The sequence below is a fragment of the Lissotriton vulgaris genome, chromosome 6 (genome assembly GCF_964263255.1).
Source record: "Lissotriton vulgaris chromosome 6, aLisVul1.2, whole genome shotgun sequence".
NCBI lineage: Eukaryota > Metazoa > Chordata > Amphibia > Caudata > Salamandridae > Lissotriton > Lissotriton vulgaris.
In genome coordinates, this window is record NC_141694.1 from 1,482,787,911 (window position 1) to 1,482,802,456 (window position 14,546).

The window sequence follows — 14,546 nt, forward strand, 5'->3', positions numbered from 1 at the left end:
TCGGTCACAACCTATTCTGACAAGTTAAATTGCCCAATCACTCTTTGCAAGCGAGGATTACAGGAGAGAAAGGCTCTTCAAGAACCAGCCACCTAAGTGTCTACATACTAAAAGAACGGTCCACTTCTCACTTGGTATACAGCTACAGCAGAGAAAGAATCGTTAAAAAATATAATATAATGTGCAGTGTTAGTAACAGTCCAACCAAACAAACAAACGAAGCAACAAAAGCACATGCTGTTCACAGCCACTTTTAACTATGACATTCACATTTACAATCATTCTTTTGTGGTTATACATTAAATGATTCCAGAGCAGGAAAGATTGGAAAATGGCATGCAAGGACATCGCACAATGGAAAAAAATAAACAATTTTACAATTAGACTACTGTCAATATTAGAAAAGAGAACGTTGCCAACGAATGTTTTTTGTCTTTACATTGTGTGCTCACCCAGACTTGCAAAATACTTTCCTAAGAGTCCAAGGATCAATCCAGTCCTGTTACCAACCTCCTTTGAAAAGTACACAAGCCAGCGAATGGACAAATATGCCACTGCACTGGACTTTAATTTTTCGATTTGTCTTCTGAAGAAAAAATTAACACAACAACGAACTTTTTTCAATGAAGTTCCTTTGATTCACAAATACACTATCATCCCATCCCAAATGCTAAACGTAAATGAAAAAAATTGAATAAACGATATGAGTTTATGAACAAGCAATTACAGGTAAAGCAGAATTAAGAAAGGTGCGCACAGAACAATCAAGGCATGTCAACCAACAAGATCCTATGCTACCTATTGCCGCACCTATTGCCGCATGGCAGTCCAACATTCTTCGAAAAGTTCTGGAGCCAGGCCAGCTTTTCAAGATAATCCTTCACTCTGTAAATGATTCCTGTTAGGTTTATCTGCATATAGATGCATTATGTGCATATCCTGAAAAAACGATGGATTTGGGCCCAGATCTTTGAACTGGGGTGAGTGTGTGACATTGATCCACATTCGGTCCATCACCTGTTGTGTTTGCATATTCCGCCCTAAGTGCGCTGGGGATGCCCAGACGTGGGTCCCAGGCACTCCACACCACTTGGAGTCAAGCTAGCCGGGCTGATGAGAGGTGTTACCTCGAAACCGGTCCGGTCCTCGGATGCTTGATTCCGTTCTGGGAAGGACATGGCTTTTGTAGTTCGGACTGGACTGTTCCCATGGGGCACAGGGTCAGAGCTGATTTGCATATCGCCATTGTCTAACCCAGGGTGGTGTGGAGTGCAAAAAAACGATGGATTTGGGCCCAGATCTTTGGACTGGGGTGAGTGTGTGACATTGATCCACATTCGGTCCATCACCTGTTGTGTTTGCATATTCCGCCCTAAGTGCGCTGGGGATGCCCAGACGTGGGTCCCAGGCACTCCACACCACTTGGAGTCAAGCTAGCCGGGCTGATGAGAGGTGTTACCTCGAAACCGGTCCGGTCCTCGGATGCTTGATTCCGTTCTGGGAAGGACATGGCTTTTGTAGTTCGGACTGGACTGTTCCCTTGGGACACAGGGTCAGAGCTGATTTGCATATCGCCATTGTCTAACCCAGGGTGGTGTGGAGGGCAAAAAAACGATGGATTTGGGCCCAGATCTTTGGACTGGGGTGAGTGTGTGACATTGATCCACATTCGGTTCATCACCTGTTGTGTTTGCATATCCTGAAAATCTAGCATAGCCGTGGCCCTCATGGACCAAGTTTGACATTGATTGTAGAGAATGTGAGAGGGGCTGCTGAGAGCATATTGGTCTAGAAGTGAGCTGTGTTTGACATTTTGTCCCCATGTTAACATTCTGCCTCTGAAACAGATCACTTGTTGATCCGATCCACTTCACGGAGCAGTATGGGCTCCTCGTGCATTTGCTGCCTGCCACAACTCCTCCGATGTTCCTCAAGAACTATGTAATGCTGAGTTTGGGATTTTCATTCAGATACTGTGGGTGGAGAGAGCTTACACCAGAAAACCAATGGCATTTCAGAACACCTGCCAGCCTGGGTGGCTCCCTCTGCTCTCTATGGTCCTGTAACGAAGGCTTATTGATAGTCAGAGACCCGAGTGAGGTGGACTGAGCAGTGTAGGCTCTAAAACGAGGGTCATAAACTGGAGTTAGGCAAGTAAGTATAGAGTTCCATTATGAAATATGGGGATTTTTATTGCAATGCAGTCTTTCAGTGGGATACCAATGACACTGTCTGATCTAAATAAATCCTAAAACAGTGGTTACAGATATTACAACTTTCCTAATCTGAAATCATATTACCACAGAGGTGTCTGTACATTAACTTGGCATATAATAATTTAAAGGTTTCACAATATTTAAAGAATTGTGGAGAGCAAATTACATTTTATCTCAGTCCTAATAGCCCTACACCACCTATATGGGGCTGCTTGTGGAAGTTATTCTGCATCTTGTAAGGTATAAGACACCAGTCTTCCTTTGAGAACACCAAAAATTACTATCCTAAACCACAGTCTAACTCCGTCATGGCCGGTCCCAAGCCCAGCTGCAAAAGGAGAAGAAAGGTTATGCGTGCGGTTAGCTACCCCACCATGCAAAAAATCCTAGTTACAGAAACGTCAACCAAAAGACATCCCGGCCTTGGGGAGAGAGGAATCTCCTTCACAGAAAGCTATGCGCCTTGTGGTGAAAGTTAATGATCTCTGGAAGCTACAAAGCTGACCCCCCCTGCTTTTAATGAAGACCATTGGGACATGAAATGTCACGGCCATGTACAAGACAGGCAAGACAGCTCAAGTGGCAGCGGGAATGAAAAAAATATGACTGTGTCCTGCTTGGCATCAGCAAGACCAGATAGACACCGTCCGTACAGAAAAGACTGGCTCCAGGAGAAATGCTGCTGTATCCTGTAGAGAACGGGCCACATACTCACGGAGTAGCACTGATGCTAGCAGCAGCAGCCGACAGCACTCTGATTAGATGGGAAGCCCATGGCCCCTGAATGCTCACAATGAGCATTCACACAAAGAAAAAGAAGATCAACATGAATGTTATCATGTGCTATGCACCTACAAAAGACAGCAAAGAAGAGGAAAAAGAACAGTTTTTCAACAGACCCCGGTCTACCCTGGAGAAATACCTTGAGAGAAACAGCGTCAGACTAATTGGGGACCTCAGTGCCAAGATTGGAAGCAACAACACTGGGTATGAAGAAGTCATAGGCAACCATGGCTTTGGTGACATTAACGAGAATGGGTGGCAGATCTCTGCACCCTGAACAGTCTGCTGACAGGCAGTAGTGTATTCCCACACAAAACAAAATACACAAGGCAACGTGGGTGTCACCAGACCATTCAACAGAGGATCAGATCACCATGTCTGCATTGCCATGAAGTTCCGGAATACGTGATAATGATAAGAGGAGCAGAAGTGGTGTCAGACCATCACCTTGTCGCGGCCAGGCTAAATCTGAAGAAAGCATGGATGAAACCGACAAACCAACACCAGCAATAGAACACCAACCTCCCCAACGTTGCACAGAAACAGAGTGAATACTCAGTCACCCTCAGAATCAAGTTTTAAAGTTCTGTAAGAACTGGAGGATGACAGAGACCCAATAGAAAGTCATAGGGAGAAGATCAAAGAAACAGTGATATCAACCTGCCCGCAGGTCCTGGGTCCCAAGAAACACCAGCATAAAGAATGAATCTCAACCAAGGCTCTCTGCAAAATCCAAGAGAGAAAGGAAAAGAAAGCTGCAGTAAACACCAGCCAAATAAGAGCAGAAAAAGCGACAGCTCAACCAACAAGGAAGCAACGGGAAGCCTAAGAGCAGACGAGCAAAGATTCATCGATGATCTGGACATAGAAGCCCAGGAAGTAGCAAGCCATGGAAACTTGAAAGAGTGTACGACATAACAAGGAAACTCTCCAGCGGTTACAGCCAGCTGGAAAGACCCGTTAAAGACTAAGCTGGGAAGACAATCATGGGTAATTAAGGCAAACATCGAAGATGGGTGGAGCACTTTGAAGAACTGTTGAATCAGCTTGTGCTGTAGTCTCCACTTGACATACAGCCAGCTGACGAGGACTTAACAATCAACTTCAGCAGACCAAACAAGGAAGAAATACGTCAAGCCATCAAACATCTGAGAAATGGGAAGGCAGCAGGAGCAGACAACATTCCTGCAGAGGCACTGAAGGCAGACATTGAAACATCAGTAGACATGCTCGGCCCACTGTTTGGAAGGATCTGGGAAGAGGAAAAAGGTGCCATCAGACTGGAAGGAGGGGTTACTTATCAAGATCCCCAAGAAAGATGACCTGAGTAACTGAGCAAATTATAGAGGGATACATTTTCTATCAACCCCAGGAAAAGTATTCAACAGAGTCATTCTGAACAGAATAAGGGAACAAGTCGATGCTCAGTTGCGAGGCTAGGAAGCTGGCTAGCCCGAAGATAGAGCTTGCACAGACCAGAGAACAACACTGAGTAGTTGACAGAATGGAACTCACCCCTCTATGTCAACTTAATTAACTACAGGAAGGCGTTCAACAGCATGGACAGAGAGACCCTTTGGCAACTCCTTCGTCACTACAATGGGTCATAGAAAAGCAGGGCATCACAGACTCCTACGTCAAGGCAAGAATCAGCAAAGCAAGGGTTGCCTTCATTCAGCTAAAGAAGATCTGGCGCTCCAAGGACCTAACACTGCAAACCAAGATCAGGTTTTATAACACTAATGTAAAATCGGCCCTTCTGTAAGAAACAGCAACATGGAGGACAACAGTGACTACCACCAACAAAGCTCAGACCTTCATCAAAATATGTCTGAGGAAAATCCTCCAAATCCACTGGCCAAATATCATCAACAACAATGACTTATGACAGCAGACTTTTCAACTCCCTGCTCATGAAGAAATCAGGAAAAGACACTGTGGTTGGATAGGTCACACACTCCACAAGCCCACATCAAAAACCACTAAGCAAGCCCTGACCTGAACCCCTGAAGGGAAAATAAAATGAGGAAGGACAGAGATGGCTGGAGAGTCCTGGTTGATGGCCTATATCCCAGGAGGGTTAGTAGGCATAAGTAAACAGCAGTGTATTTCAGTCAGTATCATACTGAAGGATGTCCGGCACAATACAGAGTCTGAAGTGGACAGCACTGAAGATGTCCATGGGCCAAGAATCTTTCAGTTCTTTGGAAGTCTGTCTACTGACAAACGGATTACAATTAAGGTTGAGCTTATGCCTGGTATAGATGCACTTAGGCCCACTTAGTGCACTTGAGTGGCCTCCATCCATATAGTTCAATAGGAGCAACTGCGCTCTTGGAAGGGTAACCTAGACAGAATAGAGGACTCCACACAAAAAATGTGCACTCTTTCCATGGGAAGACAGAATAGATTGAAGTGCTGAGGTGATTCAATGTTCAACCCACTACGGAACAGGAGCTCATGAAAGATGTGTGCTGACTGGATGCAAAGTGTGAGGCAATTTGCTGTGCAACTGGTATCCTTATTCTACTGGAATGTCAAGAATGAATCTGGAGTGAGATAACATGCTAAATGGTTTGTCAAAACATTCAACAAGCTATGCAAAACCTGCAGTAACAGAATTTCAGGACAAGAGACCGAGCAGAAAGGAGAAGGTTAGGTGGCAGGATTATGCCCAAGACTCCTCATGGATGTGTATTGCAATCCCAGTGGAAAAACACCATGTGCCGTTCCTCCCCACTTCCCAAAAGAAATCCAGATCCTATTCAAGCAAAACCTTTTTGCTACATAATCTCACTTGTAGCTTATTAATTGTTGACGTGTACCCACCCCCCAAGCCTTGATACCACCACCACTTTATCCCTCCAGTTTTCCCACCTTGCCCAGAAATAAACCTTCCTCCCCCTGCCTCCACCCACCCCTCGCACTCAGCCCCCTTCTTTTCTACCTCCACACCTAACCTACTGCACACCTAAGCAACCCTGCTACTGCAGTGCACTTCCTTGGACCCCCTACTTCATCCCTCTGCTTTAATTCTCCAATTTGGAGTTGCCTGCCCTTCTCCAAGAAGATCCCTGTTTGTTCCTCCTTCGCTGTATAATGTTACCTTACTTTGCAGTCCAGTTAGATCCTTGCTATATAAACCCCACACATTGATTGCAATACTTCTTGTTTAGGAAGTCATAAAGAGTCAATCAGGCTGATTGGTGACATATTTTATGAAAGAGTCCAAGCCAGTAAGTGTGAATGTAGTTTAAATGCTGGCAGTAAGGTCCATAACACTCCTCTTGCATGCACATTAGAAAGACTGAATTGAGCAGGGAGACTTCCAGATCTCAATCATTACAATGATATCCTACGGTTACATTAGGGTCACTAGGTAAAGAGAATTAAAAGCTGCCAATGGTGTTAGAAAAGAGCTATTTAGTGGTCAAACATCACACAGCGAGGTCTGAAATGTCACACAACGAATCCAGTAAGACATCTTACAGTCTTTAGACAAAGATGCCACCCTGCATTTTGCCACGTAACTCTAGTGAAAGTCCCTTGGTCCCCTGTACTGCTTTGCAATCATACAGTCAAAATGTGCTTTTGGTTTCTAGTGGCAGGTGAATCTCACCCTGGAGTTTGTGGTCACCTTTGATGTAGGCATTCTTAATAACGTTGGGCACTGTAAAGGTTTGTGCACTTAATGACAAACCACAAGAGGTGCCCACCCGCACAGCAACATAAAACAAGGAGTCAGACAAAAATATAGGTTGTCCAATTGTAGAGACCTTAGAAAGCCCAAAGTCAATATATGTTGTTTGAGGAAAGATGTAGTCCAAGCGTGCATGCAAATGGCTGTCTCGCCTGTAGGCATGTTGGGCTTTGTTGTATCTAGCCTAGACGGATAAAACAGCACTGTTAAACTCACCTGCAACTAAACATATAGCTCCCCATATGTACATATTAAAGGACCACGTGCTCATGCATCAGAATGGGGCATTCAAGTATGTGGCAATCGAAAAAGTATGATTGAGCGGGTATTGTGTTTATATTATAAAACGCACACCTAAATGTTTTAGGAAAGATGCCTCATAGTTATGCACCTGGTTTAGGAAACAGCTTTGCTGAACTAGAAATCCTGCATTCCTTCCAAGTTCTGTCAAGGTCCTCTCCAATACATCACTGAGCCACAGGCCTGGAATGTTCCTAACTTGTAGTACATCAGACACAAAGTTAATGCTGCGGCTGCACTGCAGGCTATCCACAGCACAGCGAGATTAGGAAACAAACTGGCATAACAAATGAGTATCCAAACACATAACACCAAAGCAGTGCACGACAAAATGCACAGTAACAGAATGTTAAAAAGCATTCTCTCATGAAGCCTTTCCCACGTTAAAATCAACAAAACAGTTGTATATCAAGTAGCAAGAAGTTATATGAGAATCTGCGGTTTTCTGTCCCAGGTCGCTAAGTATTCGTCAGTACGCAAAGACGGAAATTCAGGCTGCCTAATAAAATACAAGCAAATTTGAAGCTTTTGTAAGTGCTTGCAAGAAAACTACTTTCCATGATCATGTAGTCAAATATCATAACATTAGTACCTCAATTGCGTGTGCTACGCCAGAACAGTCATAATTATCAACGTCTTCAAAAGATAGGAAAGTCACCAGAGCTCCATAGGAAAAGACAATTGTTTGATTTGAGACAAGAAAGTACTTTAGGGGCAAAAATACACACTTCTATAGGGGTACACTAATTTTTTTATCATTTACCAAGTAAATGTGTATGTCTCACCTGCCCTTGAAACAAACATTTTAAAGCAAACAAAAGCAATGTCTACTGCCCTCCCAGTGTAAAAAATATGATTAAGACTGAGAGCCACGACCCAAGCTCTAAAGTCTGTTGAGCCTAAAACCCCCACAAAACGTGCTGAGTACAACATCAGACCTAGACCGCGTGCCTGTACTTCTGTTGCGGATTGGACACCACCATGTACAAGGGTATTCTCCAACCACTATGCAGTGGTAACACTCCAGCCACCAAGCTTAGCATCTGCACTAAGGAGACATTACCCGGTACTCGCAATTAGCAGAGAGGATAAAGGAAATCAGCACCACCAAGCTAGAGGGAGAAGATGTACATAACAGCCTGCACTCTCAAATGGAAAATGAGCACTGACAAAGAGGAGGCGGTACCTATCTAAACTAAACATTGTATTAGTTTTCTGATTCTCTTGTGTCTTCTATTAGTTCGTTCTGCATCCTTCTTGGGGAAATACACTGTTAACCACATGCGCATTTTGAAACAGCGTTGTGTATTAGTAAGTTTAGGTCAAACCTTGCTTTAGGGCACCTAGAACTCACTTTGAAAAAACCTTTGTAATCCCATCGTGACTACAAGTAAAATATGAAGTGAAACCGACACAGGTCAGGCATAGGGTGAAAGAGTGCGAAATAGTCCAGTGATGCAGTCATTTCAAGTTCTGAGACAGCATTAACTATGTTGAAGAGCGCACAAGATTTTCTTAGACCAAACTATCGCCTGCGTTTGGACCTTGATGGAAAAAGCAAAAACATGTTCTCAAGTTGATATTTGGATCATTAGCAACTTCCCGTACAATGTATATTAAAAATTGGTAAGTGAATGAAAAATGTTTAAAACTTTGTAATGAAGGAATTAGTCGCCTTGAAGAACTTGCATCCTACGAGAAAAAAACTGTGTACGTTCTCAAATGCACTTAGCCCATGGACTGAGACTTCTTGAATGGACCGGGAGGGTCAGCGCAGTACAACTTCAAGCAAGACTACATGCTTTGAACAAAAACCAGAAGAGCATAATCCACTCAATTGACAGAGCATCAGTCCTTCCTCTGCACTAAGTGATGACTACTAGCATCTTTAGTGAAGAAAGAACGTGTCTACTTCTGCAGAATTTGGGTAAAAAAACGTACACCAACCTAATGAAGAGGTGATGTGGGATAAAACACCAGAAAAAAAGAAAAGGGATCAAACACAGAACAGAGCCTGTGCTAACCCGCAAGACTCATGGAGAAGTCAGGCACATTAGTGAGCCCGAAATATTTAAAAGGAGGTAAATAAACAGAAAGCACATGTAGATGTTACGCCTACACTTATGGTTGTGTGGAACGAAATAAATTGGATAAACCCAGCAATAAATAAAAGCAGGGGTATAAATACATGGTTAAACAAAATGTATTTTTCTGAAGTGATTTCTTCTTGAATAACACTTGATGTGTCCCTTCCAAACCTCCACACTTAAAACGCTCATGCCTTGCTACTCTTAACGCATCTATGTGACTGATCTTTCGAAACAGTGCTGTTAGTAGGAGGTTTTTGTCTAGCAGAGGATTATACTACACTGACATTCTGGCACTGGCAACATCTTGGTTGTGCTGTTTGTCCAATCTAAACCATTTTGAAAGTCCTACAGTAGTAAACGGAGACCGAAATTTACATAAAAGGAATAGTATACAGCAAATTGAATTGCAAGCACATGACAAAAAAATAAAAAAGGAAAACATATAAATATGTCACCTAAACGTAGTCGCTTTATGCTTGGAAAAAAAATGTACATTTAGAAATCATTCACTAATGTGACTGTTTTATTAGTGATGTTTTTAAGCAATATGCCTACCAGTTGTGCGTTATATTTTATCATTGGTGAAGGAGACAAGAATAAGTCACCACCTAACCAATTTTTTAAATCGCAGGCAGCTATAATGTCACTTACAAACTTTATAAAGAAATGCAGGCAAACAAATAAAATTGCCTCTATGTAAAGTTGATATAAACAATGAATAAATAAATGAAATAAAAGTAACACTTTAAACCAGTTTTGAAACTGAAAAAAGTAACTTTTTTTTTAGGTGGATGTGAACAATGTGCACAAGCTTTGTGCAGCCACGCACATTTAATGGAACCAATGAGTAAAGTGGACTAACCCACTACATCATGCTGTACACTGGTGGGTGGAAGGGAAATATTACAATTTAACAGATCAATAGATGAAGTCTGCAGGCCAAGAGACCCTCAATGTATAAATGCATGATTTTTGGGGAAAACAATAGTTCTGTGAAATGCCTACAGTTCTCCCAAAGGCCAAACACACACATTTTCAGGCAGTAACCATTGAGAAGCAAGTTGAAAGAGATACAGCCAAACCTTTGGAGAAACGATGGGCAGGAATGATGGCCAGGAATGATGAGCTTTAGCTTTAAATAAACAGAGCTAGTGCAGGCAACTCAAATGAAAAACTGAAAATATACATATATGGTCCCAAGTTCAATTTATCCAAGCATAATTGAATTTCCCCCACACTGGTAAGGAGGAAGAACCAAAATCTGTATTTCCTAAATGAGTGCAAGATTTTCAGATTGGTAGTGAAAAAGTATACAGTAAGACACTCCTACTGCAATTTCCTCCAAGCTGAGTTTCTTAATCTCAACAGCAAGCCAAGTCATTACCACAAGACCTTTCACAGTGTATGAGACCCAGCTTCAGGTATGTCATCTAACCATGCCAGAGCACACATCCTCTGCAAATAAAAACTATTCTCAAAACATGTCAATGCATTAACAAATATGATTTCTTGTATAAATTTCCTAATCTAATTTAAATAAGCATGTGCATTCCTAATACTGGTGTGGAGTACTCTGGACTACGTTGAACACAGACGACTGGGAATTAAACTTTTCAGCTAACCTTGTTGAAGAGGATGGAATCAATTGATGTGGCTCCTGTGAATGCAAAAGCCGCCCATATTACCAGAAAGACCAAGATCACCACTTTTGAATAACTCCGGAACAGTTTAGCCACAAGTGAACCACACTGCAACCAGTAGCTAGATTGAAAATTCAGAATTCAGTGACTTTGACCAAAAGCAGTTAAAAATAAAAAAAATATAAAAGTGTGAAAAAAAATCTTCAACAGTTATCCCAACCACATTAGTTGGCACATTCTTAAGTAGAAAAGTCTGAGAAATTCCAATTCGATCATATTTGAAGTTGTCAAGATATGCTTCTACTGTAAAAAAAAAACGCAGTGTAGGAATTGTAATGAAAGAGCACTATGTCTGGTGAAACATTGTCTTTTCAGCACACGAACAACAGTTCTATTGTCTGAGCAACCAACACAGAAAATGCCATGTGTTGGTCAACGTGAATAGCTACAGAGAAAAAGGCCATGGTGTCTCTTTGCCTAAACTATATATTCACCCTTTTCAACTTCTCCCTGCTTTCAATGAAACGGTGTGAGCAGCCAAAATTTGACACTTTTCTGCATGCAACACTAACAATTGCTCTCGAAAAATCACGTCACATGTGAGGCACCTATCTCACCTCTGTACTTAAAATGTACGTCAAGCTAGTTTCTAAGCAATATATTTTAGCACTCTCAAGCATGATAACCGAATCCTGGTTGATTGTCCTTTTTTTAGTATGCAAATTGGATCAATTCAAATACATTGTATACATATCAGATGAACAGTTGTGGTAAAAGGTAGGGCCAATGACCTTTTTCAGAGTTGCCCGGCGCTAACGGCCTCTAATACCACTCAAGTTTGTCAAAGAAGAGGGGTTTATGGCCCAAGCATGTGAGAGCGGGGGCTGTCAGCGCGCGGGGGATGCCTGCGAGGTCAGGAGAGAGAGAGAGAGAGACGCGCTGGCTATCGGCGGTGGGCAGAGAGGCCATGGCATTCAATATGGCTGCTGCTTACGCGCACGAATGGGCCTAAAAAGGGACAAGATGGCGCCGATAATGTGGACGCTGCAAACTAGATTTTAACACAGTGGTCAAAAATATACACTTCCGTTTAGAAAGCTGTACATATTTTGGTCACCAAGAACATTCTTTGGCGTTTCATTTAGTCATACAATAGGGTGAATTATACATTTTCATGTTATCTACAACTGAGCCAACTTCTGATACTAAATATGAGAAGTCTAAAACACAAGTTAAGTGGGTTAGCAGTTTATAAATAACAGGAACAACCTGTGACCTCTGCACCAATGACACTTCCTTGTTTCAGCAAAATGTAAAACTGCAACCACGTAAATAACAACATAATATCCATCTTAGTGCTAAGTAGACACCAAAAGAGACACGTTTAAGTAAAAGGGATGTTTAGAAAAAAAATATGTATTTTTGCCTGTCCGCCGGCATCACGTATTGGATATTTATCTTAAAGATTAGGTAATGCTTTGGAAGAGGATTCCTCTCGACTACCACTTGGGTTAATGGAAATTAGATTAACAGACAGCCACAAGATTACGGACAATTGATAAACGAGCTCATTGTGAAAGGCCATTTCACATTTAAAAGGATAAATCAATGCCTCTCCTTTAAAATTGCAGTAAGAAAATATTAAGTAACGATCCACGTGAAAGACATTGAAGCTAGAGGCCCGTCTTCCTAGCAGTGCCACAAAAGTTGAAGGAAAGTTCACTGTGCAGATATATGCAGCAAGACACCTAATGTGGGCTCTAATCAGACAAGAAAAAACGCAAAAAATATTGAACCTGCTAATGACCATCGACTGCAACAACTACAGAAAGCACTGGCTCACACACATTAATTCGATCAAATGTGTCGTTATGAGTTTATACAGTAGCATAATTTAGGAGAGTAAATAAACCACATAAGACACAATTTCTCACACGGACTCTATGTCACCCATCTTCTAAAAGAAAAGCTGTGAATACCAGTAAGTCTTGCAGCAGCACAACCTGGCCCGTTGCCTACTACACACGTCAAAGTAAACTGTAAACTGCATATTTCCCCGAAGGTGGCAATTTACAGGTACTCAGTAGAGAGACTTGCTGCACTCTTCCACCCCTATACTTTGTGTGTTCGCGATCTAGTAAAAGCAATTGACACTCAAACTGGAAATACTTCATCAAGAAAGGGAACCGTTTACACTCCATCCAGATTAGGGAACCCAAGGGAGGAGCATCACCTGCACGCGCCAATTGGAACAGCATCATGAAACAATTGAGCGAGAATTACAGGCATCCTTTAAAGTGGTAGCTTGATGAAAGGGGCATCATCCCAGGCAGAGGACCACCCTAAGAGGTATTTACAAATTGGTGGGGGCAAAAGCATTCACAAGAAAGGAAGCATCAGTCTCTCACGTAAAAGTGTTGCTGCTAGCAGATATTTGTTGGCCAGTGAAATGTAGTCCATATGAATGTCGGTCCCATAAGAATGCCTGCATTTTCCAACCAGTTGGTAAGGTAGCCTCTGCCAGGGATGAGAGGATATATACGCTGTCATGTTCTACTCTGTACTAGGTGCAGTGTGTGAGGTTTCTCTCTGGCAGGGAATGGGATGGGTACCTTGCCGAAGATGATAGTGGACGCAATGTTCACACCTGTGAATGGTTCGCCTGCTACTGTGGCCTGGACAGTCCAGGGAGGGGAATGCACAACGATGAGCATCCCGCCATGTATTGTCCGCCTCCTCCCAAGGGTGGCAACAGCCTACACAAGATCAGCATCAGTACGCAGGTCATTCCACCGCTTAAAAAACACTCACCATTTTTTGGTGCACTCCACCATCAGCTCCTGGTAAGATGCCACGAACTGGAACTTGGACGCGTGCTTGCCAACCCGCTGCAGCCTCTTCCAGACAGAAGCCATGATCCCGGTTATGCAGGGCGGCAGCGGAGATGAGAAACGTGAAAACTCTGGAACTACATGAGCAACAAGGCGTCAGGGCTGCCCAAGCTTAGGCGGGATCGGGTACAGAAACTGCTTGTTGGAGGGGCAGCTCCCGGTTCGAGCTGCTACGGGATGAGCATGCGCAGTTGTTCCTTCATGACTTTTCCCTTCAGCCCCGTGGCTCAGCAACCTAGCCGGTCCCGCTAGACGTCTCTACTAGCGTCATTGTTTACATAGACATCAAAGAAGGACTACAACGGCAAATCATCTGCTGCTCTCAAATAGTCGCGTGTGACGCCAGCTTCTACTTTCTAATTGAAATGTAAGTATAGATTCTAGGTCAACTAAACGTCTCTGGTTTATGATGTTGTAGAACTGAAGTTTTTTTTGTAGTTTTAGTCCTTGAATATAACACATATTGTTTATACGTATATTACGAATTATGTCATCTATAACATTTTGATATATGCGAAGTGCCGATTTTACTCAAATATTTGTTTTCAAACTTGTCACAACATTAGGAAATTTACCAGATCATTTACCCTACTCTGCACCTTTCAAATGGAAGCTAACACATTTTAAGATGGCCGCTCTCACGTGTACCTTCTCACTGGCGATTTTCGTCTCTTACCCGTTTTCTCTTTCAGACAATATTTTGACTGTTTCTAAATCCACGGTTTCGGGCCCGCCTCTTTCCAGGTCTGTTTTGGTAGAAGCGGCTCTTGGTTGGTCAGCTGTGGGGGCCACGGCTTAGGGCGTGTGCAGGGAGGGGTGGGATTTAAGAGCAGGGGTCTGATTGTGAGGCCTGACACCTTAAAAGTCCTCAAGTTTACTCTTTTACTGCTGCTTCTGTAGGTCTGTGCAAGGCAACGTTTCATTGC

General features: G+C 42.8%; 1 protein-coding gene across 6 annotated transcripts in view; it reads right to left on the reverse strand.

Moving 5' to 3' along the window:
* Nucleotides 1-13,918, reverse strand: part of EHBP1 (EH domain binding protein 1) — a 1,903,610-nt gene extending 1,889,692 nt beyond the window's left edge. For 3 of the 6 annotated variants that reach the window (XM_086927633.1, XM_086927634.1, XM_086927631.1), the window contains exon 1: nucleotides 13,541-13,918. In XM_086927633.1, coding sequence (XP_086783759.1) covers nucleotides 13,541-13,644 — 104 coding nt within the window. In that variant the 5' untranslated portion in view covers nucleotides 13,645-13,918. The remainder of the gene's footprint in view (nucleotides 1-13,540) is intronic. The other 3 variants (XM_086927630.1, XM_086927632.1, XM_086927629.1) reach the window with 1 other exon arrangement.
* Between the last annotated feature and the right edge of the window lie 628 nt (nucleotides 13,919-14,546).